This window comes from Salvelinus fontinalis, chromosome 10 (assembly GCF_029448725.1).
Source record: "Salvelinus fontinalis isolate EN_2023a chromosome 10, ASM2944872v1, whole genome shotgun sequence".
NCBI lineage: Eukaryota > Metazoa > Chordata > Actinopteri > Salmoniformes > Salmonidae > Salvelinus > Salvelinus fontinalis.
In genome coordinates this window covers 4688328-4715510 of record NC_074674.1, presented here as the reverse complement: position 1 = coordinate 4715510, position 27183 = coordinate 4688328, and the positions used below count along the sequence as shown (strand labels likewise).

At 48.5% G+C, this 27183-nt stretch overlaps 1 protein-coding gene across 1 annotated transcript; it reads right to left on the bottom strand.

Annotated features, from left to right (window-relative positions):
* Positions 1-365: 365 nt before the first annotated feature.
* Positions 366-27183, bottom strand: LOC129863451 (phosphofurin acidic cluster sorting protein 1-like). Its single transcript, XM_055935462.1, has 23 exons — positions 26600-27183; positions 23032-23119; positions 22761-22850; positions 22498-22623; positions 22176-22320; positions 21069-21160; positions 20902-20982; positions 20582-20799; positions 20388-20481; positions 7685-7762; positions 6700-6836; positions 6036-6171; positions 5736-5840; positions 5496-5602; positions 5204-5358; positions 4752-4862; positions 4424-4532; positions 4295-4337; positions 4066-4108; positions 3570-3705; positions 3185-3423; positions 1201-1320; positions 366-1107 (listed from the first exon to the last, which is right to left on the bottom strand). The coding sequence occupies exons 1-23, from the start codon at positions 26752-26754 to the stop codon at positions 989-991; spliced, it is 2727 nt and encodes a 908-aa protein (XP_055791437.1). The 5' UTR covers positions 26755-27183; the 3' UTR covers positions 366-988.

Here is a 27183-nt window from a genome sequence, read left to right as displayed (position 1 = left end):
CGGTTTAAAAATAATAATAAAATATAAAAACGAGCCCACCCCCTCAGTCTTCTGAAGATAACGTGGAAAGGAAAGGTCATGCGATTGCCTCTGGTGCAAGGCTTCAACAAGAGCATGAGGTGTTTGGCTCTGAAGATGTCATCCGACCCACAGTGTAAGTAAGACCCACTTGTCATCAGACACGTTTTTGACTAGTAGATACAGGGATTCATTTGATTTATTGACGTGATTAATTCCTTGTCTTGAACTCCTTGCAAGTTTCCATCTTTTACGCTTTAAATGACTAGACAGTCTTCCATCTCCAACAATGAGTCATCGTTAAACAATAATCCATTAGTCCAAGAAACAATAGGAAAACAAGTGTATAAGTCGTGATAATTTATTTCTTCAGGTCAAAGGGACATGTCAATATTTTTTAAAGATTACCTCAAAATGATGGACGACACCGAAGCTTCAAGTATATCAGTAACAAAAGGACATCTGCAGTGCTCATAGTACATGTACCATTATAAAAATACGTGTTTGACCACCACAAGCTTTGAAGTAGACAAAATATTTTAGATTTCTGTAGTGTTTTAAGTGTTTGTTTCTATGACAACCCATGCATATATGCACATAAATTCACAAGAGTTTGGGGTGCTCACACACACGTGCTTGTGCCACACACACACACACAAAAAAGTATCAGTATCTCACAGAAAAATTATGAATCAATGTAGAAAGGCTTTCTGAAAACAGGTCCAACTATTAGGATCATGGCAAGAGGAAGAAGAGAAACTCCCTCCAGCATCAAATACATAACAGATTATGGCCTCTTCTTAGTGGCGTCAATTCATGTCATCATGTAACAACTCTCCTTGGTCATGTAACAATAATCCTTATTCAATGGCTTTCTGTCCAGTGCCCTCCAGTTTAGACAGCTGATAATATGATGCCCAGGAAGAATAAGTGTCTGGCCTCTAGGTGGCGGTCTTGTCTGGGTTGGCCTCTAGGTGGCGGTCTTGTTGTAGCCAAACAGCCCCACTGGCAGGTACTTCACATGGGTGGGCCACTGAGCAGCCAGCTGGAAGAACTTGACATCAGTCCACTCCACACCGTCAACAGACACTGAAAAATAACCAATAGTTCCACGACTCCCATCTACAAGCACCTAAAAACAACCAATCATATTGAAGCTGACCCTAGACGGGTTCAGCGTACCTTTTAGGCTTGTCTGCTGCTGCTTGGTAGAACAGATGAGTCTGGTGATGCCCTCAACCACCTGGCTTTTACAGTCTACATCCCTCTCTTTGGGCTTCTTGCCCAGGAATATGGTGGAGACTGGATATGGAAGAGATTAACACACAGAGGGGGGGGGGGGGGGGGGGGGGGGGTTCAAACCAAAACACTTAACAGCATGTATCATTTGCAAGATTCTCATTGTAGTTAGTTATTACATTTTCTACACTACATAAGGTGCTGGTGTGTTTACGGACATATTCAATCAACCCTTATCCCAGTCTGCTGTTCCCACAAGAGGGCCACCATTGTTCCTGTTCCCAACAAAGCAAAGGTAACTGAACTAAATGACTATTGCCCCGTAGCACTCACTTCTGTCATCATGAAGTGCTTTGAGAAACTAGTCAAGGACTATATCACCTCCACCCTACCGGACACCCTAGACCCACTCCAACTTGCTTACTGCCCCAATATGTCCACAGACGACGCAATCACCATCACACTGCACACTGCCCTAACCTATCTGGACAAGAGGAATACCTATGTGAGAATGCTGTTCATCGACTACAGCTCAGCATTTAACACCATAGTACCCTCCAAACTCATCATCAAGCTTGAGACCCTGGGTTTCGACCCCGCCCTGTGCAATTGGGTACTGGACTTCCTGACGGGCCGCCCCCAGATGGTGAAGGTAGGTAACAACATCTCCACCCCGCTGATCCTCAACACTGGGGCCCCACAAGGGTGCGTTCTGAGCCCTCTCCTGTACTCCCTGTTCACCCATGACTGCGTGGCCATGCACGCCTCCAACTCAATCATCAAGTTTGCAGACGACACTACAGTGGTAGGCTTGATTACCAACAACGACGAGACGGCCTACAGGGAGGAGGTGAGGGCCCTCGGAGTGTGGTGTCAGGAAAATAACCTCACACTCAACGTCAACAAAACAAAGGAGATGATCGTGGACTTCAGGAAGCAGCAGAGGGAGCACCCCCCTATCCACATCGACGGGACAGTAGTGGAGAGGATAGTAAGTTAAGTTCTTCGGCGTACACATCACGGACAAACTGAAATGGTCCACCCACACAGACAGCGTGGTGAAGGCGGCGCAGGAGCGCCTTTTCAACCTCAGGAGGCTGAAGAAATTCGGCTTGTCACCAAAAGCACACAAACTTTTACAGATGCACAATCGAGAGCATCCTGTCGGGCTGTATCACCGCCTGGTACGGCAACTGCTCCGCCCACAACCGCAAGGCTCTCCAGAGGGTAGTGAGGTCTGCACAACGCATCACCGGGGGCAAACTACCTGCCCTCCAGGACACCTACACCACCCGATGTCACAGGAAGGCCATAAAGATCATCAAGGACAACAACCACCCGAGCCACTGCCTGTTCACCCCGCTATCATCCAGAAGGCGAGGTCAGTACAGGTGCATCAAAGCAGGGACCGAGAGACTGAAAAACAGCTTCTATCTCAACGCCATCAGACTGTTTAACAGCCACCACTAACATTGAGTGGCTGCTGCCAACATACTGACTCAACTCCAGCCATTTTAATAACAGAAAAATGTATGTAAAAAATGTATCACTAGCCACTTTAAACAATGCCACTTAATATAATTTTTACATACCCGACATTACTCATCTCATATGTATATACTGTACTCGATACCATCTACTGCATCTTGCCTATGCCGTTCTGTACCATCACTCATTCATATATCTTTATGTACATATTCTTCATCCCTTTACACTTGTGTGTATGAGGTAGTTGTTGTGAAATTGTTAGGTTAGATTACTCGTTGGTTATTACTGCACTGTCAGAACTAGAAGCACAAGCATTTCTCAACACTCGCATTAACATCTGCTAACCATGTGTATGTGACAAATAAAATGTAATTTGGACAAACTGCATGTGGTGGACAGACCGCTATTTCCCTACTCCTAGTCCAGCCGTTCTCCTCACCTTTCTTGTTCTTCTCCTTGGTGACCATGGTCATGGCCATGGTGTTGGCCTGGGGATGGTTCTCAGTGGAGCCCCCTCCTGGCAGCCTGCTGACCTGTAGGGAGCAGAAGGCACTCTTCAGCGTGTTCTTGGAGCCCTTGTCACACCGCTCCCCATCCTTCTTCCGCTCTGAGCATGTTGCTACCCAATAATCCACCGTCAGCCCAATGGTGTCCACCCCATGGGACATATTAGGGCTCCTGGGAGAGAGAGAGAGCGAGAGAGAGAGAGCGAGAGAGAGAGAGTGGAAGAAACAACTCTTGTTCAACAATGTACTAAAAACGTGGGTTTAACTGCAGGGATGGTACTGTTCATGTCTGACTGTTGTACGCTGTGGTTGTCTTACACCAGTCCGCTGCTCAGGGAGGGAGATGGGGGTGGGGTGACAGCCTCTCTGGGCATCCCTGTGGGAGATCCATGAGATTGTGGGGAGGTGGAGGGAACAGCCAAGCTGACGCTAACAGCCTCCTCAGTGTCTCCACCTGTAGGCCCAAATCAACACGGTCCTTAAAACTGCCCAGGGACAGTCTGGGGAGAGAAAGTTAAACATTACCAGACATTATAAACTGGGTGGTTCGAACTCTGAGTGCTGATTGGCTGACCGCCGTGGTATATCAGACTACGGGTATGACAAAACATTTATTTTTACTCCTCTAATTACGTTGGTAACCAGTTTATAATAGCATTAAGGCACCTCGGGGGTTTGTGGTATATGGCCAATATACCACGGCTAAGGACTGTATCCAGGGACGACGTGTTGTGTGTAAGAACAGCCCTTAGCTGTGGTATATTGGCCCTCAGGCCTTATTACTTAAATAGGTAGTCCAGAAATATGAACCCACCTGAATACGCCAGAGTCGGTTCAATCAACCCTACTTTCACCACCTGTCTCACACACAGGGACCAGTTAGTATCAGCCTAACACTCCAAGGATAACTTGGGAATAGTTTGGATATCCCTTATCTGTTGCTTTAAATTGCTTAAATAAAAATTCAGGCTACAGGCATTATTTGCCAAATAGACTGTCTCAACATCAGTATCGATAAAAACCATCAGTATTGATTTACTTACCCCAACGAAGGGAACAAACTTCTGGTAAGAGTCTTCGTCATATCTGGTAGGGTGAAAATAATGGCCAATAAAATATGTTCTTCCTGGTTAACATTAAGGTCATATAAATACGCAGGACAGTCCTCCCACCTCTTGTACTCGCAGGTGAGCATGGCCTCAGCAATAGGCAACTGGTGTGTGACAGAGACGCTGCTGATGTACTGGCTGATCCTTCCTGCCACGTCCACGCCGTCTGCAGCTGGAGCCGACGGGAGGGGAACAGACAGTAAGGCTGAGTCAATCTGCAGGGAGAGCAAGCCTGACAGGATCTCAACTGTCCCCAAGCTAAAGACGATATGGGGCAGCTTGCACTTGTTTTCTAGTCTAATTTATATGTTGATCACGTTCCCAAAGGCACATGCTTGAATACTACCAGCTCAGTAGTACAAGTGCTGTGCAGAGAGAGAGAGATATTTACTGGAGTGAGGGGCCTCCAGGCCGCTGAACAGATCTTTCCAGGCATTGTCCAGGAACACAGAGCTGTAGCGAGGGTCCAGGGAGGCCAGGTGCTTGGCTACAGGGTGACAGCCTGGAGGCAGAGTAGAGGTAGCCACACAGTGAGTTACGGTTCATACACCCAACCCTCTCAGTACTGCAGCACTGAGCAGCCCACTGTACTGTGCTTCAGCTGCAGAATGAGTGAAGCAACTCACTGTCAGAAGGAGTTATCAGAACATGAGTGAGTGTTTTTGTAAATCTTTGTTTATGCGTCAGCTGAATAGGCTTATAAATAAGCATTACATAAACATAACTCTAGATATGTACCATACGGTGTCTCATAGCAGTCACATTGTATATATTCTACACCCAAGCAGTGTGTTAAATGGTATATATTGCTCCTCTCAGGAGATGAACGTCTCTCTCTCTTACCCAGGGGGACAACCAGGAAGTGGATGAGGCTGAGCCAATCAGATGTTTTGTTGGCCAGCTGACTGACAAAGAAGTGTAGGATGGCCCCCAGGTAGCTCTGTCCCCCTGCCACCACCACCTTGACCGGCGGCGGCGTGGACGAGTTACAGTTACAGCTGCAGGAAAGGGTCAGGTTACTGGAGCACATGTATAGAAGAGGCTCATCATAGGTCACCATTACTACACAATGAATTCAACACACACAAAGTGTGTCAAAATTGAACCGGCAGGTATTGATTCTTTGGCTACTCACAACTTCTGGATGCGTGTGAGGAGGGTGGTGAGGACAGCCTGAATTTCCACCCCACAGCAGGTACACACTACTGGCTGCTTCTGGGCCAGTAGCACCTCGGACACATACTGCACACGTTTACCAGAGGACACAAACATACAGACACAGATTAACACACATGTGCAAGTAAATATGTCCACAGGGAGTGGAGAAGTGAGGGACAATGCTGAAGATAGAAATGAAGGAGTGAATGGAGAATACCTGTCCCTGCCAATCACTGGTGTTGACCAGGACCAGGCTGTCTGGGAGGGCAGTGTCTGAGGAGAAGACCTGATTCAGCTGGTCATACACAGCCTTCCTGGGCACCTACCAACACACACACACACACACACGTTCGCCAGTCAAATACCGGGCGCACACATGCTTCAATAAAATAGATCAACACAACAGAATCACTACCAGTCAGGATCTCCCCCTGCAAACAGAGAATCCCCATTTAAAGACTTAGCTCCAGGGTGAGTATGGGTACGGACTAGTGGACTGGCTCTGGTTAGGGGTCACCTGTGGGGTGCGGCTGAGCTCTGGTGACCTCTCGCTGTCAGAGCTGTTGGTGCGTTCGCTCAGTGGTTTGGACAGCCCTCGCCTCTCCTTCATTGGCGTCCCACGTCTCTGCCTGGGTGTGTGCCCATCATCCAACCTGGAACACACACAGTCAGTTCCCACACAGACACTATGACAGAAAGTGTGGAGTGCATGTGTGGCACTGACAGGTAGTGTGTGTGTGTGTGTCTCTCCACATGCTTCCCATCCAAAACAGTTTGGAACAGTTTGGTGCATATATTAAGATGACATTTTGTGACGTTTTGTTTGTTTTGGTCTCCAGCAAGGGTTTTTTCAGTAACCAAAGTCGACGCCCCTCCGTCGGTCATTGGTCAACAGTAGGGATTCTTCAATAAAGTCTTTGTTGTCATTCAACTCGAGACGACTCGTTTTCATGAACATTTTTTCATTAAGAACTACTGCACCAAACATCTTAGTTAGATGTAAAATTGTGCGACTACGATCTCCTCTGCAAAAACTTCAAAATGAATGACAGATGGACAAACAGTACTATTGACACTTTTTTCAAATTTTTCAAGCGAAGGTCTTTTAAGGGAGTATGCGAGCACACTCGTTCGGTTTTAGGTGCTAGCGAACCAAAGCATGTGGAAGCTTTTAGACTGACCTGGGGGAGAGCATGGTGGTGTGGCTCTCACTGTTGCTGCTCCTCAGTTCCCTCGTCGGGGTCCTGGGTAGCTTCTCTGGGACAGAGACAGTGATGCAGTCTGTTGTCTCCAGTAACCCCTTCGGATCAATCAGCTCCTAAACAAACCAAAAGACTAGTGATGGGAAGTTCAGCTCTTTACTGACCCAGGTCTTTTCGACTCATTCAGTCAAAAGAACAAATCTTTCGACTAATTTCGTTCATTTGAGTCATTAACATCCAGAGCATGCAGGACCCCTACCGGCGAACGATGAACTACGAGCCTCTCGTTCACATGTTGTTCACCATAGGGGGCTTTATTGGAGCTGCCATTTGTGACGGAGACTTTAAACAATGTACATTTGTTGATTGTAAGGCATTCAGATCAGATTATTTCTAGATGCATTTAAAACAAGGTCTAGACTCTTGGAGGAATGCAAATTGCAGCCCCCCAAAAGATTTGTTCTCAAGTTCTCATTGAGCAGAGGATGTGTATGTTTCGGTTTTACAAAGCTGTGTCCATCACAACATTCAATAATCAATTCTTTGAAGTCATTCTTGCACCATGCAATCAATGATCAGTTCTAAACATGGATTTTTCTTCTCTATGCTCATGATCTCTTTTTCTGTGCATCTATGACAGACAGCTGGTGGTAGGAGCAGGTCTCTGGAGCCGCTGCCGGAGGAGTGTGTATTAACCCTGCGGTACGACTAGAAAATCAAACTAACTACTATAATGAAAGTCACTCCAAAAAAACAAATCATGACTAGAGTCCGGTAAAAAAAAAAAAAAAAAGAGTAGTTTGCGAACTGCACATCACTACAACAGCCAAACAGACAACCAATAGACAGACAGCCAGCCAGACAGCCAGCAACACATAACACTGAAATGCACAGGACACCAATGAGAGAGGGAGAATAAGAGAGCAGAGAAAAAGAGTGTGTGTGGGGAGTTGGAGGGTCTCACCTGGGTGTCTGTCTTAGAGTCATCCAGGTTGCGGGAGCGAGTGCGGTTCATCTTGCCTGATTGGGGCTGATCTCCTTGCTGCAAGTCAGACAGCAGGAAAACAGTGGTCAGACAGCAAGAAAACAGTGGTCAGACAGCAAGAAAACAGTGGTCAGACAGCAAGAAAACAGTGGTCAGACAGCAGGAAAACAGTGGTCAGACAGCAGGAAAACAGTGGTCAGACAGCAGGAAAACAGTGGTCAGACAGCAGGAAAACAGTGGTCAGACAGCAAGAAAACAGTGGTCAGACAGCAAGAAAACAGTGGTCAGACAGCAGGAAAACAGTGGTCAGACAGCAAGAAAACAGTGGTCAGACAGCAGGAAAACAGTGGTCAGACAGCAGGAAAACAGTGGTCAGACAGCAGGAAAACAGTGGTCAGACAGCAGGAAAACAGTGGTCAGACAGCAGGAAAACAGTGGTCAGACAGCAGGAAAACAGTGGTCAGACAGCAGGAAAACAGTGGTCAGACAGCAAGAAAACAGTGGTCAGACAGCAAGAAAACAGTGGTCAGACAGCAGGAAAACAGTGGTCAGACAGCAGGAAAACAGTGGTCAGACAGCAAGAAAACAGTGGTCAGACAGCAGGAAAACAGTGGTCAGACAGCAGGAAAACAGTGGTCAGACAGCAGGAAAACAGTGGTCAGACAGCAAGAAAACAGTGGTCAGACAGCAAGAAAACAGTGGTCAGACAGCAGGAAAACAGTGGTCAGACAGCAAGAAAACAGTGGTCAGACAGCAGGAAAACAGTGGTCAGACAGCAGGAAAACAGTGGTCAGACAGCAGGAAAACAGTGGTCAGACAGCAAGAAAACAGTGGTCAGACAGCAAGAAAACAGTGGTCAGACAGCAGGAGAACAGTGGTCAGACAGCAGGAGAACAGTGGTCAGACAGCAGGAAAACAGTGGTCAGACAGCAGGAAAACAGTGGTCAGACAGCAAGAAAACAGTGGTCAGACAGCAAGAAAACAGTGGTCAGACAGCAGGAAAACAGTGGTCAGACAGCAAGAAAACAGTGGTCAGACAGCAGGAAAACAGTGGTCAGACAGCAAGAAAACAGTGGTCAGACAGCAAGAAAACAGTGGTCAGACAGCAGGAAAACAGTGGTCAGACAGCAAGAAAACAGTGGTCAGACAGCAGGAAAACAGTGGTCAGACAGCAGGAAAACAGTGGTCAGACAGCAGGAAAACAGTGGTCAGACAGCAGGAAAACAGTGGTCAGACAGCAAGAAAACAGTGGTCAGACAGCAAGAAAACAGTGGTCAGACAGCAAGAAAACAGTGGTCAGACAGCAAGAAAACAGTGGTCAGACAGCAAGAAAACAGTGGTCAGACAGCAAGAAAACAGTGGTCAGACAGCAAGAAAACAGTGGTCAGACAGCAGGAAAACAGTGGTCAGACAGCAGGAAAACAGTGGTCAGACAGCAAGAAAACAGTGGTCAGACAGCAAGAAAACAGTGGTCAGACAGCAGGAAAACAGTGGTCAGACAGCAAGAAAACAGTGGTCAGACAGCAGGAAAACAGTGGTCAGACAGCAAGAAAACAGTGGTCAGACAGCAAGAAAACAGTGGTCAGACAACAGGAAAACAGTGGTCAGACAGCAAGAAAACAGTGGTCAGACAGCAAGAAAACAGTGGTCAGACAGCAAGAAAACAGTGGTCAGACAGCAAGAAAACAGTGGTCAGAGAGCAAGAAAACAGTGGTCAGAGAGCAAGAAAACAGTGGTCAGACAGCAAGAAAACAGTGGTCAGACAGCAGGAAAACAGTGGTCAGACAGCAAGAAAACAGTGGTCAGACAGCAAGAAAACAGTGGTCAGACAGCAAGAAAACAGTGGTCAGACAGCAAGAAAACAGTGGTCAGACAGCAAGAAAACAGTGGTCAGACAGCAAGAAAACAGTGGTCAGACAGCAGGAAAACAGTGGTCAGACAGCAGGAAAACAGTGGTCAGACAGCAAGAAAACAGTGGTCAGACAGCAGGAAAACAGTGGTCAGACAGCAGGAAAACAGTGGTCAGACAGCAGGAAAACAGTGGTCAGACAGCAAGAAAACAGTGGTCAGACAGCAAGAAAACAGTGGTCAGACAGCAAGAAAACAGTGGTAAGACAGCAGGAAAACAGTGGTCAGACAGCAAGAAAATTGGGAGTGGACTTAAATGACAAGCTATCTATACTCCGCTCCAACTCCACCTCTACTCTGCTCCACCTCTACTCTGCTCCAACTCTACTCTGCTCCAACTCTACTCTGCTCCAACTCTACTCTGCTCCAACTCTACTCTGCTCCAACTCTACTCTGCTCCAACTCTACTCTGCTCCAACTCTACTCTGCTCCAACTCTACTCTGCTCCAACTCTACTCTGCTCCAACTCTACTCTGCTCCAACTCTGCTCTGCTCCAACTCTGCTCCAACTCTGCTCTGCTCCAACTCTGCTCTGCTCCAACTCTGCTCTGCTCCAACTCTGCTCTGCTCCAACTCTGCTCTGCTCCAACTCTGCTCTGCTCGAACTCTGCTCTGCTCCAACTCTGCTCTGCTCCAACTCTGCTCTGCTCCAACTCTGCTCTGCTCCAACTCTGCTCTGCTCCAACTCTGCTCTGCTCCAACTCTGCTCTGCTCCAACTCTGCTCTGCTCCAACTCTACTCTGCTCCAACTCTGCTCTGCTCCAACTCTGCTCTGCTCCAACTCTGCTCCAACTCTGCTCTGCTCCAACTCTGCTCTGCTCCAACTCTGCTCTGCTCCAACTCTGCTCTGCTCCAACTCTGCTCTGCTCCAACTCTGCTCTGCTCCAACTCTGCTCTGCTCCACCTCTGCTCCACCTCTGCTCCACCTCTGCTCCACCTCTGCTCCACCTCTGCTCCACCTCTGCTCCACCTCTGCTCCACCTCTGCTCCACCTCTGCTCCACCTCTGCTCCACCTCTGCTCCACCTCTACTCCACCTCTACTCTGCTCCACCTCTACTCTGCTCCACCTCTACTCTGCTCCAACTCTACTCTGCTCCAACTCTACTCTGCTCCAACTCTACTCTGCTCCAACTCTACTCTGCTCCAACTCTACTCTGCTCCAACTCTACTCTGCTCCAACTCTACTCTGCTCCAACTCTACTCTGCTCCAACTCTACTCTGCTCCAACTCTACTCTGCTCCAACTCTACTCTGCTCCAACTCTACTCTGCTCCAACTCTACTCTGCTCCAACTCTACTCTGCTCCAACTCTACTCTGCTCCAACTCTACTCTGCTCCAACTCTACTCTGCTCCAACTCTACTCTGCTCCAACTCTACTCTGCTCCAACTCTACTCTGCTCCAACTCTACTCTGCTCCAACTCTACTCTGCTCCAACTCTACTCTGCTCCAACTCTACTCTGCTCCAACTCTACTCTGCTCCAACTCTACTCTGCTCCAACTGTACTGTACTCGTGCTCCAACTCTACCTGTCCTCTACTCTGCTCCAACTGTACTCAACCCTGCGCTCCACCTGTACTCTGCTCCACCTGTACTCTGCTCCACCTGTACTCTGCTCCACCTGTACTCTGCTCCACCTGTACTCTGCTCCACCTGTACTCTGCTCCACCTGTACTCTGCTCCACCTGTACTGTACTCGTGCTCCAACTCTACCTGTCCTCTACTCTGCTCCAACTGTACTCAACCCTGCGCTCCAACTCTGCTCTGCTCCAACTCTGCTCTGCTCCAACTCTGCTCTGCTCCAACTCTGCTCTGCTCCAACTCTGCTCTGCTCCAACTCTGCTCTGCTCCAACTCTGCTCTGCTCCAACTCTGCTCTGCTCCAACTCTGCTCTGCTCCAACTCTGCTCTGCTCCAACTCTGCTCTGCTCCAACTCTGCTCTGCTCCAACTCTGCTCTGCTCCAACTCTGCTCTGCTCCACCTCTACTCTGCTCCACCTCTACTCTACTCCACCTCTACTCTACTCCACCTCTACTCTACTCCACCTCTACTCTACTCCACCTCTACTCTACTCCACCTCTACTCTACTCCACCTCTACTCCACCTGTACTCCACCTGTACTCCACCTGTACTCCACCTGTACTCTACTCCACCTGTACTCCACCTGTACTCCACCTGTACTCTACTCCACCTGTACTCCTACTCCACCTGTACTCTACTCCACCTGTACTCTACTCCACCTGTACTCCTACTCCACCTGTACTCCTACTCCACCTGTACTCCTACTCCACCTGTACTCCTACTCCACCTGTACTCCTACTCCACCTGTACTCCTACTCCACCTGTACTCCTACTCTACTCCACCTGTACTCCTACTCCTACTCTACTCCACCTGTACTCTACTCCTACTCTACTCCACCTGTACTCTACTCCTACTCTACTCCACCTGTACTCTACTCCTACTCTACTCCACCTGTACTCTACTCCTACTCTACTCCACCTGTACTCCACCTGTACTCTACTCCACCTGTACTCCACCTGTACTCTACTCCACCTGTACTCCACCTGTACTCTACTCCACCTGTACTCCACCTGTACTCTACTCCTACTCTACTCCACCTGTACTCTACTCCTACTCTACTCCACCTGTACTCTACTCCTACTCTACTCCACCTGTACTCTACTCCTACTCTACTCCACCTGTACTCTACTCCTACTCTACTCCACCTGTACTCTACTCCTACTCTACTCCACCTGTACTCTACTCCACCTGTACTCTACTCCACCTGTACTCTACTCCACCTGTACTCTACTCCACCTGTACTCTACTCCACCTGTACTCTACTCCACCTGTACTCTACTCCACCTGTACTCTACTCCACCTGTACTCCACCTGTACTCCACCTGTACTCTACTCCACCTGTACTCTACTCCACCTGTACTCTACTCCACCTGTACTCCTACTCCACCTGTACTCCTACTCCACCTGTACTCCTACTCCACCTGTACTCCTACTCCACCTGTACTCCTACTCCACCTGTACTCCTACTCCACCTGTACTCCTACTCCACCTGTACTCCTACTCTACTCCACCTGTACTCCTACTCTACTCCACCTGTACTCCTACTCTACTCCACCTGTACTCCTACTCTACTCCACCTGTACTCCTACTCCACTCCACCTGTACTCTACTCCACCTGTACTCTACTCCACCTGTACTCTACTCCACCTGTACTCTACTCCACCTGTACTCTACCTGTACTCTACTCCACCTGTACTCTACTCCACCTGTACTCTACTCCACCTGTACTCTACTCCACCTGTACTCTACTCCACCTGTACTCTACTCCACCTGTACTCTACTCCACCTGTACTCTACTCCACCTGTACTCTACCTGTACTCTACTCCACCTGTACTCTACTCCACCTGTACTCTACTCCACCTGTACTCTACTCCACCTGTACTCTACTCCACCTGTACTCTACTCCACCTGTACTCTACTCCACCTGTACTCTACTCCACCTGTACTCTACTCCACCTGTACTCCACCTGTACTCTACCTGTACTCTACCTGTACTCTACTCCACCTGTACTCCTACTCCACCTGTACTCCTACTCCACCTGTACTCCTACTCCACCTGTACTCCTACTCCACCTGTACTCCTACTCCACCTGTACTCCTACTCCACCTGTACTCCTACTCCACCTGTACTCCTACTCCACCTGTACTCCTACTCTACTCCACCTGTACTCTACTCCTACTCTACTCCACCTGTACTCTACTCCTACTCCACCTGTACTCTACTCCTACTCTACTCCACCTGTACTCTACTCCACCTGTACTCTACCTGTACTCTACTCTACCTGTACTCTACTCCTACTCCACCTGTACTCTACTCCTACTCTACTCCACCTGTACTCTACTCCTACTCCACCTGTACTCTACTCCTACTCTACTCCACCTGTACTCTACTCCTACTCTACTCCACCTGTACTCTACTCCTACTCTACTCCTACTCTACTCCTACTCTACTCCACCTGTACTCTACTCCTACTCTACTCCACCTGTACTCTACTCCACCTGTACTCTACTCCTACTCTACTCCACCTGTACTCTACTCCTACTCTACTCCTACTCTACTCCACCTGTACTCTACTCCTACTCTACTCCACCTGTACTCTACTCCTACTCTACTCCACCTGTACTCTACTCCTACTCTACTCCACCTGTACTCTACTCCACCTGTACTCTACTCCACCTGTACTCTACTCCACCTGTACTCTACTCCACCTGTACTCTACTCCACCTGTACTCTACTCCACCTGTACTCTACTCCACCTGTACTCTACTCCACCTGTACTCTACTCCACCTGTACTCTACTCCACCTGTACTCTACTCCACCTGTACTCTACTCCACCTGTACTCTACTCCACCTGTACTCTACTCCACCTGTACTCTACTCCACCTGTACTCTACTCCACCTGTACTCTACTCCACCTGTACTCTACTCCTACTCTACTCCACCTGTACTCTACTCCTACTCTACTCCACCTGTACTCTACTCCTACTCTACTCCACCTGTACTCTGCTCCACCTGTACTCTGCTCCACCTGTACTCTGCTCCACCTGTACTCTACTCCACCTGTACTCTACTCCTACTCTACTCCACCTGTACTCTACTCCTACTCTACTCCACCTGTACTCTACTCCTACTCTACTCCACCTGTACTCTACTCCTACTCTACTCCACCTGTACTCTACTCCTACTCTGCTCCACCTGTACTCTGCTCCACCTGTACTCTGCTCCACCTGTACTCTGCTCCACCTGTACTCTGCTCCACCTGTACTCTGCTCCACCTGTACTCTGCTCCACCTGTACTCTGCTCCACCTGTACTCTGCTCCACCTGTACTCTGCTCCACCTGTACTCTGCTCCACCTGTACTCTGCTCCACCTGTACTCAACCCTGCGCTCCACCTGTACTCTACCCTGCGCTCCACCTGTACTCTACCCTGCGCTCCACCTGTACTCTACCCTGCGCTCCACCTGTACTCTACCCTGCGCTCCACCTGTACTCTACCCTGCGCTCCACCTGTACTCTGCTCCACCTGTACTCTGCTCCACCTGTGCTCTGCTCCACCTGTGCTCTGCTCCACCTGTGCTCTGCTCCACCTGTGCTCTGCTCCACCTGTGCTCTGCTCCACCTGTGCTCTGCTCCAACTGTGCTCTGCTCCAACTGTGCTGTGCTCCAACTGTGCTGTGCCCTGCTCCAACTGTGCTGTGCCCTGCTCCAACTGTGCTGTGCCCTGCTCCAACTGTGCTGTGCCCTGCTCCAACTGTGCTGTGCCCTGCTCCAACTGTGCTGTGCCCTGCTCCAACTGTGCTGTGCCCTGCTCCAACTGTGCTGTGCTCTGCTCCAACTGTGCTCTGCTCCAACTGTGCTCTGCTCCAACTGTGCTCTGCTCCAACTGTGCTCTGCTCCAACTGTACTCTGCTCCAACTGTACTGTACTCGTGCTCCAACTCTACCTGTCCTCTACTCTGCTCCAACTGTACTCAACCCTGCGCTCCAACTGTACTCTGCTCCAACTGTACTCTGCTCCAACTGTACTCTGCTCCAACTGTACTCTGCTCCAACTGTACTCTGCTCCAACTGTACTGTACTCGTGCTCCAACTCTACCTGTCCTCTACTCTGCTCCAACTGTACTCAACCCTGCGCTCCAACTGTACTCTGCTCCACCTGTGCTCTGCTCCACCTGTCCTCTGCTCCACCTGTCCTCTGCTCCACCTGTCCTCTGCTCCACCTGTCCTCTGCTCCAACTCTGCTCTGCTCCAACTCTACTCTACTCCACCTCTACTCTACTCCACCTCTACTCCACCTGTACTCCACCTGTACTCCACCTGTACTCCACCTGTACTCCACCTGTACTCCACCTGTACTCTACTCCACCTGTACTCCACCTGTACTCCACCTGTACTCTACTCCACCTGTACTCCTACTCCACCTGTACTCTACTCCACCTGTACTCTACTCCACCTGTACTCCTACTCCACCTGTACTCCTACTCCACCTGTACTCCTACTCCACCTGTACTCCTACTCCACCTGTACTCCTACTCCACCTGTACTCCTACTCCACCTGTACTCCTACTCTACTCCACCTGTACTCCTACTCCTACTCTACTCCACCTGTACTCTACTCCTACTCTACTCCACCTGTACTCTACTCCTACTCTACTCCACCTGTACTCTACTCCTACTCTACTCCACCTGTACTCTACTCCTACTCTACTCCACCTGTACTCTACTCCTACTCTACTCCACCTGTACTCCACCTGTACTCTACTCCACCTGTACTCCACCTGTACTCTACTCCTACTCTACTCCACCTGTACTCTACTCCTACTCTACTCCACCTGTACTCTACTCCTACTCTACTCCACCTGTACTCTACTCCTACTCTACTCCTACTCTACTCCACCTGTACTCTACTCCTACTCTACTCCACCTGTACTCTACTCCTACTCTACTCCACCTGTACTCTACTCCACCTGTACTCTACTCCACCTGTACTCTACTCCACCTGTACTCTACTCCACCTGTACTCTACTCCACCTGTACTCTACTCCACCTGTACTCTACTCCACCTGTACTCTACTCCACCTGTACTCTACTCCACCTGTACTCCACCTGTACTCCACCTGTACTCTACTCCACCTGTACTCTACTCCACCTGTACTCCTACTCCACCTGTACTCCTACTCCACCTGTACTCCTACTCCACCTGTACTCCTACTCCACCTGTACTCCTACTCCACCTGTACTCCTACTCCACCTGTACTCCTACTCCACCTGTACTCCTACTCCACCTGTACTCCTACTCCACCTGTACTCCTACTCTACTCCACCTGTACTCCTACTCTACTCCACCTGTACTCCTACTCTACTCCACCTGTACTCCTACTCTACTCCACCTGTACTCCTACTCCACTCCACCTGTACTCCTACTCCACTCCACCTGTACTCTACTCCACCTGTACTCTACTCCACCTGTACTCTACTCCACCTGTACTCTACCTGTACTCTACTCCACCTGTACTCTACTCCACCTGTACTCTACTCCACCTGTACTCTACTCCACCTGTACTCTACTCCACCTGTACTCTACTCCACCTGTACTCTACTCCACCTGTACTCTACCTGTACTCTACCTGTACTCTACTCCACCTGTACTCTACTCCACCTGTACTCTACTCCACCTGTACTCTACTCCACCTGTACTCTACTCCACCTGTACTCTACTCCACCTGTACTCTACTCCACCTGTACTCTACTCCACCTGTACTCTACTCCACCTGTACTCCACCTGTACTCTACCTGTACTCTACCTGTACTCTACTCCACCTGTACTCCTACTCCACCTGTACTCCTACTCCACCTGTACTCCTACTCCACCTGTACTCCTACTCCACCTGTACTCCTACTCCACCTGTACTCCTACTCCACCTGTACTCCTACTCCACCTGTACTCCTACTCCACCTGTACTCCTACTCTACTCCACCTGTACTCTACTCCTACTCTACTCCACCTGTACTCTACTCCTACTCCACCTGTACTCTACTCCTACTCTACTCCACCTGTACTCTACTCCACCTGTACTCTACCTGTACTCTACTCTACCTGTACTCTACTCCTACTCCACCTGTACTCTACTCCTACTCTACTCCACCTGTACTCTACTCCTACTCCACCTGTACTCTACTCCTACTCTACTCCACCTGTACTCTACTCCTACTCTACTCCACCTGTACTCTACTCCTACTCTACTCCTACTCTACTCCTACTCTACTCCACCTGTACTCTACTCCTACTCTACTCCACCTGTACTCTACTCCACCTGTACTCTACTCCTACTCTACTCCACCTGTACTCTACTCCTACTCTACTCCTACTCTACTCCACCTGTACTCTACTCCTACTCTACTCCACCTGTACTCTACTCCTACTCTACTCCACCTGTACTCTACTCCACCTGTACTCTACTCCACCTGTACTCTACTCCACCTGTACTCTACTCCACCTGTACTCTACTCCACCTGTACTCTACTCCACCTGTACTCTACTCCACCTGTACTCTACTCCACCTGTACTCTACTCCACCTGTACTCTACTCCACCTGTACTCTACTCCACCTGTACTCTACTCCACCTGTACTCTACTCCACCTGTACTCTACTCCACCTGTACTCTACTCCACCTGTACTCTACTCCACCTGTACTCTACTCCTACTCTACTCCACCTGTACTCTACTCCTACTCTACTCCACCTGTACTCTACTCCTACTCTACTCCACCTGTACTCTGCTCCACCTGTACTCTGCTCCACCTGTACTCTGCTCCACCTGTACTCTACTCCACCTGTACTCTACTCCACCTGTACTCTGCTCCTACTCTACTCCACCTGTACTCTACTCCTACTCTACTCCACCTGTACTCTACTCCTACTCTACTCCACCTGTACTCTACTCCTACTCTACTCCACCTGTACTCTACTCCTACTCTGCTCCACCTGTACTCTGCTCCACCTGTACTCTGCTCCACCTGTACTCTGCTCCACCTGTACTCTGCTCCACCTGTACTCTGCTCCACCTGTACTCTGCTCCACCTGTACTCTGCTCCACCTGTACTCTGCTCCACCTGTACTCTGCTCCACCTGTACTCTGCTCCACCTGTACTCTGCTCCACCTGTACTCAACCCTGCGCTCCACCTGTACTCTACCCTGCGCTCCACCTGTACTCTACCCTGCGCTCCACCTGTACTCTACCCTGCGCTCCACCTGTACTCTACCCTGCGCTCCACCTGTACTCTACCCTGCGCTCCACCTGTACTCTGCTCCACCTGTACTCTGCTCCACCTGTGCTCTGCTCCACCTGTGCTCTGCTCCACCTGTGCTCTGCTCCACCTGTGCTCTGCTCCACCTGTGCTCTGCTCCAACTGTGCTCTGCTCCAACTGTGCTGTGCTCCAACTGTGCTGTGCCCTGCTCCAACTGTGCTGTGCCCTGCTCCAACTGTGCTGTGCCCTGCTCCAACTGTGCTGTGCCCTGCTCCAACTGTGCTGTGCCCTGCTCCAACTGTGCTGTGCCCTGCTCCAACTGTGCTGTGCCCTGCTCCAACTGTGCTGTGCTCTGCTCCAACTGTGCTCTGCTCCAACTGTGCTCTGCTCCAACTGTGCTCTGCTCCAACTGTGCTCTGCTCCAACTGTGCTCTGCTCCAACTGTACTCTGCTCCAACTGTACTGTACTCGTGCTCCAACTCTACCTGTCCTCTACTCTGCTCCAACTGTACTCAACCCTGCGCTCCAACTGTACTCTGCTCCAACTGTACTCTGCTCCAACTGTACTCTGCTCCAACTGTACTCTGCTCCAACTGTACTCTGCTCCAACTGTACTGTACTCGTGCTCCAACTCTACCTGTCCTCTACTCTGCTCCAACTGTACTCAACCCTGCGCTCCAACTGTACTCTGCTCCACCTGTGCTCTGCTCCACCTGTCCTCTGCTCCACCTGTCCTCTGCTCCACCTGTCCTCTGCTCCACCTGTGCTCTGCTCCAACTCTGCTCTGCTCCAACTCTGCTCTGCTCCAACTCTGCTCTGCTCCAACTCTGCTCTGCTCCAACTCTGCTCTGCTCCAACTCTGCTCTGCTCCAACTCTGCTCTGCTCCAACTCTGCTCTGCTCCAACTCTGCTCTGCTCCAACTCTGCTCTGCTCCAACTCTGCTCTGCTCCAACTCTGCTCTGCTCCAACTCTGCTCTGCTCCAACTCTGCTCTGCTCCAACTCTGCTCTGCTCCAACTCTGCTCTGCTCCAACTCTACTCTGCTCCAACTCTACTCTGCTCCAACTCTGCTCCAACTCTACTCTGCTCCAACTCTGCTCCAACTCTGCTCCAACTCTGCTCCAACTCTGCTCCAACTCTGCTCCAACTCTGCTCCAACTCTGCTCCAACTCTGCTCCAACTCTGCTCCAACTCTGCTCCAACTGTACTCCAACTGTACTCCAACTGTACTCCAACTGTACTCCAACTGTACTCTGCTCCACCTGTACTCCACCTGTACTCTGCTCCACCTGTACTCCACTCTGTACTCTGCTCCAACTCTACTCTGCTCCAACTCTACTCTGCTCCAACTCTACTCTGCTCCAACTCTACTCTGCTCCAACTCTACTCTGCTCCAACTCTACTCTGCTCCAACTCTACTCTGCTCCAACTCTACTCTGCTCCAACTCTACTCTGCTCCAACTCCACTCTGCTCCAACTCCACTCTGCTCCAACTCCACTCTGCTCCAACTCCACTCTACTCCTACTCCACCTGTACTCTACTCCTACTCCACCTGTACTCTACTCCTACTCCACCTGTACTCTACTCCTACTCCACCTGTACTCTACTCCTACTCCACCTGTACTCTACTCCTACTCTACTCCACCTGTACTCTACTCCTACTCTGCTCCACCTGTACTCTGCTCCACCTGTACTCTGCTCCACCTGTACTCTGCTCCACCTGTACTCTGCTCCACCTGTACTCTGCTCCACCTGTACTCTGCTCCACCTGTACTCTGCTCCACCTGTACTCTGCTCCACCTGTACTCTGCTCCACCTGTACTCTGCTCCACCTGTACTCTGCTCCACCTGTACTCTGCTCCAACTGTACTCTGCTCCAACTGTACTCTGCTCCAACTGTACTCTGCTCCAACTGTACTCTGCTCCAACTGTACTCACTGGGCTCAGGGTGTCTTTGGGCAGACTGCACCTGCTGTTCAGACTGCCAAACTCGGTCTGCGAGCTGGACTGGGATATGCCCTCAAAGAAGGGCCTGGATGGTCAGAGAGAGTAGAGGTCACCAGAGTTCTGTTAGGTGGATGTTGGTGAGAACATACATGTGTTAGCTACAGATAAGTCCAGTGTATCATGACCTGAGCTTGGGTTTGGGTGTGCTGAGGACGCTGTCCGTCTCCTCCATCTCTGGGCCGCTGTCACTGTGGTTGTACATCTCTAGACTGTCATAGAGCTCATCCAAGTCCTCCTCCACATCACGGATGTGCTCTTGGGACACGTTCTTCAGGCCAAATTCCACCTCATCAGACACTTTAAACCTCTTCAACAAGGCCACAAACTTCTGCTTGATGTTGGGCTGCCGGGTTAAAGGAACACGTAGATATGAAACGGTGTGACTAGAAGAGTGCCAGGTAGTCACAACAGCAGAGACCGACAGATCAGTAGACTTAATGCTTACATGACCTCTGGTGATGGAGGCTGCAGAGGTGAGTTTGCGTCTGTGCTTCTTCTTCCTCGTGTCATCTTCTTCGAACAGATACTGAAACAGAGGGAGGATCAACTTAGTGGTCAAACTGGACAGACACCACATCCAAACCCTTCCCCCCTCCTCTCCCTCCTCCTCACCTGGATGTGAGCAGGGTCATCACTCCCGTCCTGCTCTGATGAATAGCTCTCTTCCTCTTCCTCCGAGTAGTTGTCAATGTCAGGGGAGCGGTCTGTGAGTTACAGGGAGCCAGAGAAGAGATACGTAATGTGTAGGATAAGGAGATGAGGGGGAGGGGACGGGAATACATTATGAGAATAGTATGTAAACCTGGTGTTACGTGAGTAAGGCAGTGGCTGATTGGATGGTTAAACCTGGTGTTACGTGAGTAAGGCAGTGGCTGATTGGATGGTTAAACCTGGTGTTACGTGAGTAAGGCAGTGGCTGATTGGATGGTTAAACCTGGTGTTACGTGAGTAAGGCAGTGGCTGATTGGATGGTTAAACCTGGTGTTACGTGAGTAAGGCAGTGGCTGATTGGATGGTTAAACCTGGTGTTACGTGAGTAAGGCAGTGGCTGATTGGATGGTTAAACCTGGTGTTACGTGAGTAAGGCAGTGGCTGATTGGATGGTTAAACCTGGTGTTACGTGAGTAAGGCAGTGGCTGATTGGATGGTTAAACCTGGTGTTACGTGAGTAAGGCAGTGGCTGATTGGATGGTTAAACCTGGTGTTACGTGAGTAAGGCAGTGGCTGATTGGATGGTTAAACCTGGTGTTACGTGAGTAAGGCAGTGGCTGATTGGATGGTTAAACCTGGTGTTACGTGAGTAAGGCAGTGGCTGATTGGATGGTTAAACCTGGTGTTACGTGAGTAAGGCAGTGGCTGATTGGATGGTTAAACCTGGTGTTACGTGAGTAAGGCAGTGGCTGATTGGATGGTTAAACCTGGTGTTACGTGAGTAAGGCAGTGGCTGATTGGATGGTTAAACCTGGTGTTACGTGAGTAAGGCAGTGGCTGATTGGATGGTTAAACCTGGTGTTACGCGAGTAAGGCAGTGGCTGATTGGATGATTCCACTGACTGACCATGGTGACCATGTTGAACTGTTCAATACACTGACATTGTGGATACTTGCAAACAATTCTATACAAGCACATTGCCCATTGTTAAAAACCTTTCTGGGTCCATGTTGAAGGCCTTACTTCCCTACAGTTTGTCCCCTATGCTCTCTCTGGGTCTCCCTTACCTGACAGTTTGGCCTTGGACACCTCGTGGTCGATGGGCTGGCTGGAGAGCGAGTAGACCCTCATCTCAGCCACAGTCACAGCCGTGTCCTTCACTGTGGTGTGGAGAGCCAACACACGGGCTCCCTCACTTGGATGCTGCATCACCTGGGGACGAGGTAGGGGGAGAAGAGAGAGAGACAATGGGGGGTAACAATTACAAAAGAGGGGGAGAGAGAGAAACGACAGGAGACAAAAGAGAGACCGTAGCGTAGATGCAGGATGGCGTTTTATACAAACAAAAGCTTCAATGATCATAATCATGCTGTGGTGAAGCCCTCTTGCCTCTGCCATGTTGATGAGGCCCAGAGCCAGGGTCTTATAGCCCAGAATGGTGCGGTTCTTGTACCTCTTCCTCCTCTGCAACATGATCTGCAGTCTGTTGGCATCTCGTTTCAAAAAATGTGGATACTGGAGGAAGTAAAGATGGTGAGGTTGACAGAATCAGAGGCACTGGAAATATAGTCTTTGGAAATTTAAAAAGCATCTCCCTCTCGTCCACACACCATTTACATAACCGTCTGTGCAAAACCCACAGGGTAACTCACTTGCAAGGAGAACGTCAGCTGAAGATCAGTCTCAGTAAGTCCAGCCGATGCCAAAAGGATCTCATTGGAACGTAAAATGCGCTTTGATCCCTAAGAGGATATTCCACACACGTTATACATCTCCTGCATATATTACCCTTGGATCAACAAGTTCTGACTAGTCACTTGTGTAGAGTTATAAACACTAAAGAAAGTACTTCTGCAAAACATCCTACTACTGTACATCTATGTATACTTTGTGGAAGGAAAGGGGGAATGTGAAGAGGGTCACCTGGAGTTTGACTGCAATGACAACAGAGGTTAGGTCTCTGTCCAGCTCCTGAAGCATCAGCAGCTTCTTCAGGGTAACAGTGAAGAGCCTGGGTTTGGAGAAAAGGGGATATTCACATTTATCTGTTTAGTCTGAACCAACTACATGAGGGAAGAAAGTATCAGTCTAGTCTTTGACAATGATACGTGCTTTTTTAAACTTGGGTCCTAGGTGCAGCACTTGACCTGACTTCACACAGATTGGGATCAGATAATAGGAGCGGGCGACTTGTGTTAAAAATAGACTACGCTTTGACCCTTCATCAAAACCCTTACAGGATCTGCTGTTCCTCCCTAATTATATTTGAAATGCATTACAAGCCCAGGCCTATCCACTCACTAAAACATTAGAGAGAGAGATAGATGTGAGACAGAGAGACTGGTGAGGGTTACCAGTGAACAGCTGATTGGGTTAAGAGATGTCTGGGTATTAATTTCTATATTTACTAAAAACCATGCCAAAGACATGGCACTGGAGGCTAAATAGAAATAGCTAAAGTGATTATAAGCCACCCAGGCTCCTTCTTAATTACATTTGTACAAATAGATAACATATGATGAGGTGCATTCTCCTTTAAATAAGGACTTTACTGAGAATCAGAACAAGAGGGATGAAACAAGAGTTACCACAGCATCAAGTCAAGGCCAAAAGCCCAGCTTCAAGGTTCTATACATGAAAAAAGAAAAACATTTCAACATACTATACAGAGTGTACGGACCACTTTAAGAGAAACAAATCATTTTCATCCAGCTCTTCTTCAAATCCACCCACATCCTCTCCATTTTCCCTGCCAGAGAGCAACCCCTCAGGCAGCCTTGACCCTTCAGAGGGGTCCTTCTACAATCCACACACCACCCCCACTCCTACCCCCTCTTCTCTATTGCTACAAGACAAAAAGCAGTATCAGAGAAATTTGTAGCATTGGTAACATTTAAATAATCTGTTAGACGTCGTAATGGACGAGTAGGCCCTGCTTAGCAATAGTCTGTAGGCGTATACATGTAGGAAGAAGTAATAATTAGCCAATCGTTTATGTTGCTTCTACTCAGTATGTGCTGTATAATTATTTATTCTGACAGCATGTTGTCTTCCTGTGGGGTTTAGGAGCAGCTGTGTAGGGTAGCCTGCCTGCCCAACTGCTCAGGGATATGTTGATTTGGAGCCTTAACATCCTGGTCAGTCATGATTTTGGACTCCTTCATGGTCCTCCAAACATTGTTTTTCATTAGACAGTTGAATGTTCTCTTCCTTTAAAAAGGGTCGATCTGCCATTTCTATATACATTTCTAGTCTTTTAAATCAATGATATACAGTGCATTCAGACCCCTTGACTTTTTCCACATTTGGTTACGTTACAGCCTTACTCTAAAATGGATTCAATAGTTTTTTTCTCTCATCAATCTACACACAATATCCCATAATGACAAAGCAAAAACAAGTTTAAATCACATTTACATAAGTATTCAGACCCTTTACTCAGTACTTGTTGAAGCACATTTGGCAGCGATTACAGCCTCAAGTATTCTTGGGTATGAAGCTTGGTCACCTGTATTTGGGGAGTTTCTCCCATTCTTCTCTGCAGATCCTCTCAAGTTCTGTCAGGTTGGATGGGGAGTGTTACTGCACAGCTATTTTCAGGTCTCTCCAGAGATGTCCGGGCTCGGGTTGGGCCACTCAAGGACATTCAGAGACTTGTCCCGAAGCCACTCCTGTGTTGTCTTGGCTGTGTGCTTAGGGTCATAACTCCATATTTCCCTCTATCCTGACTAGTATCCCAGTCCTCCCGCTGAAAAACATCCCCACAGCATGATGCTGCCACCACCATACTTCACAGTAGGGATGGTGCCAGGTTTCCTCCAGACGTGACACTTGGCATTCAGGCCAAAGAGTTCAATCTTGGTTTCATCCGACCAGAGAATCTTGTTTCTCATGGTCTGAGAATCCTTTAGGTGCCTTTTGGCAAACTCCAAGCTGGGTGTCATGTGCCTTTTACTGAGGAGTGGATTCGGTCTGGCCACTCTACCATAAAGGCCTGATTCGTGGAGTGCTGCAGAGATGGTTGTCCTTCTGTAAGGTTCTCCCATCTCCACAGAGGAACTCTGGAGCTCTGTCGGGGTGACCATCGGGTTCTTGGTCACTTCCCTGACCAAGGCCCTTCTCCCCTGATTGCTCAGTTTGGCTGGGCGGCCAGCTCTAGGAAGAGTCGAGGTGGTTCCGAACTTCTTCCATTTAAGAATGATGGAGGCTGCTGTGTTCTTGGAGACCTTCAATGCTGCAGAAATGTTTTGGTACCTTTCCCCAGATCTATGCCTTGACACAATCCTGTATAGCATTTCCTTCGACCTCATGGCTTGGTTTTTGCTCTGACATGCACTGTCAACTGGAGGGACCTTATATAGACAGGTGTGTGCCTTTCCAAATCATATCCAATCAATAACATTTACCACAGGTGGACTCCAATCAAGTTGTAGAAACATCTCAAGGATGATCAATGGAAACAGGATGCACCTGAGCTCAATTTCGAGTCTCATACCAAAGGGTCTGAATACTTTGGTAAGTAAGGTATTTTAAAAAATATTTTTTGTAATAAAATTAGCAAACATTTCTAAAAAAACATTTTTGCTATGAAATTATGGGGTATTGTGTGTAGATTGATTTTTTTAAAATTCCCTCATCAATTTTAGAATAAGGCTGTAACGTAACAAAATGTGAAAAAAGTCAAGGGGTCTGAATACTTTCCAAATGCACTGCACAGTATATACCCATTGATTCTTGTCTTGAAGAATATAACTGAAATGCCTCATGAGCTTATCTCAACTGTCATATTCTATCAGAACCCAATATATAAGCCTGTTAATTCTATTGTTTGTAAACAATGTAATTGTGAACAAACACTGTATAGCCTCAAAACATAGTTAAACCTATAATTTTGTTCTTATGGATGATAAGTCCTTGCATCCATAGCGGTCTATGAATTTGAGCCCCATCCCTCTACTGTTTTCCAAAACAATGGTGGGGTGTTCACTTTTATGGTTTGAATTTAGGATTTCCCCTTTAAAGACACTCCCTAATATTCACTACCAGCAGCCTACCACTACAGGCTAATTATTATCAATGTGACTACTACACTTTGCAGTCATTTTTATTTTACCAGGCAAGTCACCTGAATATTCATATTTACAGTAAATTGCAGCACTGCAAGTTGCATTATTCAAAAGCAAATACAGAAATAGGCCTCGGCTGTTATTTTAACTTTAATAATATTATTATTTGATGTTATTTTCATTAATTTGTTGAACTTGTATTCTACCTAGGTCTACATTACCCACCACGAAAGAAGTTAACAGGTGACTTCGTCCCACTGATTCAACAGTATATACCTAGACTACATCTGACCGCAGAAGCCGATACTATGTAGCAACTTCTTTATAATAATGCCATCTGATTACGATTGAAAACATCTGATTCTGACAGTCAAGGTTATCAGGGCACTTCAAAACGCTAAGCCATAGTTTTTAGGCGGCCATACCTGGGCACACAGCTTGGAGATGAGCGGTCAATTTCCCAGGTTGCATACAGGTTCATTTGAACCGGACGGTTCGGGGAGATCGTTACTGTCTTGGACGGCTGCATATGTGGAGATGGTGTGCCCCCAGTCCGCGGGAGACCCCCTCTCTCCGACATACTGAAGGTGTTATAGATGTGGAAGAAAAATACCTTTCATTCAGCTTCCCGACTTGTGCATACCAATATTTTCAGCACACTCTGATGCTTTAAATTGCGCTTTCATACACAGAATTCCATTACTTCTTGCTTGCTTTTCTGTTCTGCAGACACATTTGATGCGATTAGGTCAAAAGTTCGATGTTTTTCATAGCAGGAAGCGGAAATTTGTTCTCCGGGGAGCACAACTGAATAGCTACGCCTCTCGTTAAAGATGCACTCCAGTCCTGACAACAGTTCCTCTCAAGAATAATAATGTTAGAGTTAGGGCGTCAGAGCAGGTGCAAATGGTTTGCGTGCGTGCGTTCTCTCTCTCACACGCCCGCACAGAGAGCTAATATTGTAACGCCAGCGTCTCAGAGCTGCCACCCACACTAGGGAGAGGAGGCA